The sequence below is a fragment of the Condylura cristata genome, unplaced genomic scaffold (assembly GCF_000260355.1).
Source record: "Condylura cristata isolate star-nosed mole 26May11 unplaced genomic scaffold, ConCri1.0 scaffold00066, whole genome shotgun sequence".
In the NCBI taxonomy this organism is placed as follows: domain Eukaryota; kingdom Metazoa; phylum Chordata; class Mammalia; order Eulipotyphla; family Talpidae; genus Condylura; species Condylura cristata.
In genome coordinates this window covers 647,973-653,405 of record NW_004567167.1, presented here as the reverse complement: position 1 = coordinate 653,405, position 5,433 = coordinate 647,973, and the positions used below count along the sequence as shown (strand labels likewise).

Sequence of the window (5,433 nt, the reverse complement as noted above, 5' to 3'; positions counted from 1 at the left end):
GCCGCCCCCTGCCCCTGCCCCCACCAGGACGCGGTGCGCATCATGGCCAAAGACCTGGTGCGCACCCGCCGCTACGTGCGCAAGTTCGTGCTGATGCGCGCCAACATCCAGGCCGTGTCCCTCAAGATCCAGACTCTCAAGTCCAACAACTCGATGGCGCAAGCCATGAAGGGCGTCACCAAGGCCATGGGCACCATGAACAGACAGGTACCCCGCCCCACAACCGTGCCCCCCCAGGCCCCTCGGGCTCCACTCACCACTACCACCCCCCCCTTCCAGCTCAAGTTGCCCCAGATCCAGAAGATCATGATGGAGTTCGAGCGACAGGCCGAGATCATGGACATGAAGGAGGAGATGATGAACGATGCCATCGATGACGCCATGGGTGACGAGGAAGACGAGGAGGAGAGGTGGGGGCGGTGGGTGGGCGGGCGGCATGGGGGCCAGCACCCCGCAGAATGGGCCTGGCCCTCACCCTCTGTCTCTCTCCCCCCAGTGATGCCGTTGTGTCCCAGGTGCTGGACGAGCTGGGGCTCAGCCTGACAGATGAGTTGTCAAGTGAGCGCCCCACATCCTGGCTCTGCCCAGGGCCCTCTCCAGCCAGCCCCACCTCATCCCCAGCTCTGCTCTGTACTTCTGCCAAGCAGCGCTTCTTCTCTGTTCCCCTGCAGACCTCCCCTCCACTGGAGGCTTGCTTAGCGTCACTGCCGGCGGGAAGAAAGCGGAGGCCGCAGCGTCCGCCTCCGCCCTGGTGGACGCCGACGCAGATCTGGAGGAGAGGCTCAAGAACCTGCGCAGGGACTGACCGGCCTCAGACCCAGCGAAGGTCCCTTTGCACTAGACCCTCCGCAATAAAAGATTGGACACTAGGCTCCGGAGACTGTGTGGCCGCATGTGGGGCAGGCGTCTCTCGGGCTGGGCTTAGGGACGCCACCCGCTGTTGACCCCAGCACCCCCTCACAGCCAGGTGAAATGCTCAGTCCAGAAGCTGGACCTGTGATCCTCTCACACACACACCCCCAGCCCTGTGGTGCCCACGCCAGGACACACCCAACCTCACCCTTCCCGACCCCCAAGCGGGGATGGGCTCAGCTGCTGCGTCTGCGCCCCACCCTCAGGCGACCAGAGGACTGATGGACCCTGGCACAACCACCCCACCCCACCCACAGGGCTACGTGGGAGGCTGGCACAGGCCGGTAGCCATCAGCCCCAAGAGAACTGGTGAAGTTTTTATTAAATCCACAGAAGTAAAAACCATATTGTGAGGGGCTGGGGTAGAGCCACCAAGGAGTGGGGGCCAGGCCACCAAGGGCAAGGGCGAGGGGGCTAAGGGGACAGCGGCGGGCCCCGCTCTCAGGGGCCATCGCCGGGGCCACTGGGAAGCTCTGGGGCGCTCAGGCCGGCACCGGGCAGGCTCAGTGGGGGGGGCTCCACCAGCACCGCTGAGAACTTGGTGTCGCCGAAGGCCTCGTTCATGCGGGTCTCAAAGAAGCGCTGCAGGCCGATGATGGACTGCACGTCCGCCTTGTCCTGTGCCGGCAGACGGAGGCGTGGGTACTGGCGCCGCCCCGCACCCCGACCGCTGCTGCGCGCAGGCTCACCTCCGTCAGCTTGTTGAACTGCTTGAACATGCGGCCCACGTCCTGCGCAAACTCCTGGGGGGAGCTGTAGGGGGGAGACAGCTTCTCCTGCAGACGGGCGCGGATCAGGGTCAGGTCCAGAGTCCCGCCGGGCTGGTCCTGTGGGCGGCGCGACGGGCGGAGGGTGAGCACAGGGCAGGCCCCTGCGCAGCCGCCCTCCTCCCTCAGGCCACGGCTCACCAGGGAGAAGGTGGCGTCGGTGGCCAGCTGGTGCAGGGGCCTGCAGGGCTCGTGGCAGAACAGGGCCAGCAGGACGCGCTCACACTTCTACGGCGGGGGCAGCAAAGGGGCGTCGAGGGGCAGCCGAGGCTGGGGCCGAGCCGCCCGCACCCCCAGGGGACCGGCCCGCACTCACCCGCTGGTTGGCAGGGGAGAGCTTGGCCACCACGCCGGCACTGTCCCCGCCGTCCAGGCTCAAGCTGCCATCCTCCTCCTTCAGGTCAGGCAGCACGTGGCAGAGGGAGCAGCTCCACTCCTCCCTGGTGAGCGCACGGTCAGGGCGCCCGGCCCCGGCCCAGCCCGGCCCCCCAGGCCCCGGCCCGGCCCCATACCCCGGCACGTCCTGCAGGGCGGGCAGGTGGCAGTCCAGGTGGAAGCAGAACTCGCACTGGTTGCACATGACCAGGTCGCCTGGCTTCTGGCAGACGCGGCAGATGGTGGCGCTGTCGTCCAGCGCCCCGGGGCCACCGGCGGGAGCGGAGGTGCCCTCTGGAGCCACCACCTCCAGGCCTGAGCTGGTGCTGCCACTGGGGGAGGCCAAGCGGGGGCCCTCGGCACCCGGCCCCTCCGCCATGGCCAAGAGCACCGGCTTGGTCTCCGGGCCCTCGGGGGCGGCAGGGGGCGCGCCGATGGCAGCCTCGGTCTCTTCCTCCTGCGAGGAGGACGGACGGTCAGCCGGGTCCAGGTGGGGCGACCGCATGTCCCGTCTGCGCCAGCCAGGGCAAGCTCACCTTCACGATGGCCATGCCAGGCAGGGGAGGGGCCCCAGGGGGCGCAGTCCCAGGCTGGCCTGCGGCCGCGGCGGCCGCCGCAGCCCCCCGCTCGATCACGATGAGGTTGTAGTCCTCGGTGGTGCTGCCTGGAAACACCTTGAAGACCGGCGGCTGACTGTCGGCTGTGAGGTCCAGGTCTAGGCGCTCGAGGCTCACGCGGGGCACCTTCCGCATGAGGCCGCTCACCTCACCCTCACCCGAGCGGGACCTGTGGGCACGGCCGGCGTGAGCACCGACGCCCACGCCCACCCAAGCGCCGCCAGAACACGGCCACACTCACCGCTTCACTCCTGACACGTGGGGCTCGGCGCTGGAGTAAGGGTCGTCTGCTGCAAAGCAAACAAGGGAGCCGGTCAGCGAGCAGCCCGCTGGGGGCGCCCCAACACCCGGGCGGGCCCCACTCACCTGCCCCAAAGCCGTAGCCTTCCTGGACTTCCATTGCCTGCGGGAGGGGCGGGGAAGACTCTCAGGCCGGAGCGCGTGAGCCCGCACCCCGCCCCCGCTCTCCTCCCGGGCGCCCCCACCCGCTCACCTGGCTGCTGCCAGAGCCCTGCTTGCTCAGGGGCCCCGGAGCCCGCGGAGGGGCCATGGACGCCGGCCCTGTCGAGTTGGCGCCTGGACGCTCCGCCACGATCTTGCCTGCGAAGTGCACAAGTTGGCCTCGTGTCAGGGAGGCCAGGGCCGAGGAGGGCGACGCCAGCGGCCAGGACCAGAACCCACCAAAGGCCTCCGCGCTCTTGGTCCAGGCGTTGAGGTCCCACTGGAACTTCATCTCCCCGTGGGGCTCCACGGGGTCCACGATCATCTTGAGGGCCCGGTGCAGCTGGAAGTAGATCTGCAGCGGGAGGTGAGCACACGGCGCGCCGGGGCACGAGGCCCCCCCGAGCCCAGCAGCCCCCGCACGCACCAGCTTCTTGGAGAGCAGAAGAGCCGTGTTGTTGTCGCTCTCCAGCGCCCAGGAGGCGAAGCGCAGGATGTGCTCCTGGTGCTTCTGGATCTTGGTCATGGTCCAGTGCTGCCGCTCCAGGCGCTCCTGCTGCCCCTCTGTCACCTTCTGCAGGTGGCGGGAGGTGGGTTTCAGGAGCGGGGCGGGGACGCTCGACGAGGTCCCCGCGGCCACCCAGGCCCCAACAGCAGCCGGCAGAGGCATGGCACCTGGGCGTCGTTGACCAGCACTCGGCCCCGCTTATTCAGCTCCTTCATGATCTGCAGGATGGCCATCTTGACGTCCACCTGCACCCGTTTCTGGACATCAGACACCTGGCGGATTCTGGAGAGGAGACGGGGCGCTCGGGCACCCTCGAAGGAACTGGGCGGACACCGCCCTCGGCCACCCGGCACCCACACTTACGAGCTGCGGACCTCCTTGGTGTTCTTCTGCAGCGTCGCGTGCTTGTCCCCGAGGCGCTTCACCAGCGAAGCCAGCAGCTTGCGCTGGTTCCTCACGGCGTCCTCCAAGAACTGGTACCTGGAGACAGGCAAGGCCAGTCAGCCGGGGCGCTGACGGAGGGGCCCGCAGGAGCAGCCCCCTGCCCCTCACTCACTGGTGGTCCTTGTGGGCGTTGAGCTGGCAGTCCCGGCACGTGAGGGTGTCACAGCTCTCGCAGAACAGCACGAGGGGCTCGTGCTTGTGCACGCTGCAGTACACCGTGCGCTCCCCGTCCCTTGCCTTCGCCGGCCCTGTGGACGGAAACCCAGCGGACCTCGACCCTGGCCACCGCCGACTGAGTGGCGGACAGAACGAGGGGCCTCTCTCCCTGCCTCTGCTGCAGCCCTGCACTGTCTGCCGGGAAGACCCTGAGGGCCCCGAGGCCGTGGCCGAGGAGGAACACAGGCCTGAAGACCAGACCCCTGTTCTCGAGACCCTGTCCTGGCCGACCTGGGCCGAAAATCCGCCCCCAACGTCCAGCTTCTAGAAATGAGTGTGTGAACGTCCAGCCAGCGCGCTCGGGCAGGAGACCTCCCCCTGCTGCAAGCTTTCAGGTGGGAACGGGAGCGCTCCACCTCCGAACCCCCCGCTGGGCTCCCTTTCTCCTCCACTCACAGTAGGCTCTGTCCAGCAGGGGAGGGGACTCTGGCTACTGTGGCATCCCAGCACGCAGGAAATTTGCTTTCTGGCACAGACAGAAAGCAAATCAGGGCCTAGAGATACCATCCAGACGCAGTTTCCTCAGAAGCCAGGCCAGGTGACCCTCTCCTGTCTGGCAAGGAAAGGCCACGGACCTCTTAAAACCCGTGGCCCCACCAAGGGCCTTGCGGGGCCTTCTCAGGCAGGGAGAGAGGCAGAGTCGGGGCTTTTCTGAGGGCCAGGGACCGGTACCCGGATTTTACGGCCCCGAGGCCAAAAGGCCGCAGCCGGCGCGCCTTCCTGGACCGTCACCGTCTATCACCGTCAAACACTGGGCCGGGCCACGCACGGGCGTCCGGCTCCCCGGGCCGGTCAGCCTTTCCTACCCCGGCGGCCTGCTGACAGCCCAGCCCTGCACCTGGACTTGGCCTGGAACTCCGGTGGGCCAGGGCCGCCCAGCGCTGGTGGAGGCCGCCTGTCCGCAGTGCCTGCGCCTCACGCTGCCCCACACTGTGTTGCTCGGGGTGGAGAGCCGACGCAGGCGGCAGGGGCCGCGGCAGGGGCCGGCTGCGGGCTCAGCCTCCCGCGCACAGCGAGTGCCCAGGCACCGACACACCCAGCTGGCAGCTGAGCCCCAAAGCTCCCCCCTCCGGCCCAGCGGGGGTCGGGGTGGGGCAGCCCTCAGGCCGCCGCTGCCCATAGGTATGCAAAGGCTGCGCTTCCTGCCCCGCCG

At 68.4% G+C, this 5,433-nt stretch overlaps 2 protein-coding genes across 2 annotated transcripts in view; one reads left to right on the top strand and one right to left on the bottom strand.

The window, feature by feature from the left end:
* The window catches only part of CHMP2A (charged multivesicular body protein 2A), a 2,033-nt gene extending 1,163 nt beyond the window's left edge, over nucleotides 1-870 (top strand). Inside the window, exons 2-5 of the mRNA XM_004695486.2 lie at nucleotides 28-207; nucleotides 280-410; nucleotides 497-558; nucleotides 672-870. Of these exons, the coding sequence (XP_004695543.1) occupies nucleotides 28-207; nucleotides 280-410; nucleotides 497-558; nucleotides 672-805 (507 nt within the window). The 3' untranslated portion in view covers nucleotides 806-870. The remainder of the gene's footprint in view (nucleotides 1-27; nucleotides 208-279; nucleotides 411-496; nucleotides 559-671) is intronic.
* Nucleotides 871-1,214: 344 nt separating this feature from the next.
* Nucleotides 1,215-5,433, bottom strand: part of TRIM28 (tripartite motif containing 28) — a 14,644-nt gene continuing 10,425 nt past the window's right edge. The window contains exons 2-15 of the mRNA XM_012734679.1: nucleotides 4,177-4,544; nucleotides 3,984-4,100; nucleotides 3,788-3,902; nucleotides 3,540-3,686; nucleotides 3,353-3,467; nucleotides 3,165-3,271; nucleotides 3,038-3,074; nucleotides 2,913-2,961; nucleotides 2,591-2,840; nucleotides 2,192-2,511; nucleotides 1,996-2,119; nucleotides 1,821-1,907; nucleotides 1,602-1,739; nucleotides 1,215-1,530 (exon numbers count right to left, since the gene is read on the bottom strand). Of these exons, the coding sequence (XP_012590133.1) occupies nucleotides 1,354-1,530; nucleotides 1,602-1,739; nucleotides 1,821-1,907; nucleotides 1,996-2,119; nucleotides 2,192-2,511; nucleotides 2,591-2,840; nucleotides 2,913-2,961; nucleotides 3,038-3,074; nucleotides 3,165-3,271; nucleotides 3,353-3,467; nucleotides 3,540-3,686; nucleotides 3,788-3,902; nucleotides 3,984-4,100; nucleotides 4,177-4,544 (2,151 nt within the window). The 3' untranslated portion in view covers nucleotides 1,215-1,353. The remainder of the gene's footprint in view (nucleotides 1,531-1,601; nucleotides 1,740-1,820; nucleotides 1,908-1,995; nucleotides 2,120-2,191; nucleotides 2,512-2,590; nucleotides 2,841-2,912; nucleotides 2,962-3,037; nucleotides 3,075-3,164; nucleotides 3,272-3,352; nucleotides 3,468-3,539; nucleotides 3,687-3,787; nucleotides 3,903-3,983; nucleotides 4,101-4,176; nucleotides 4,545-5,433) is intronic.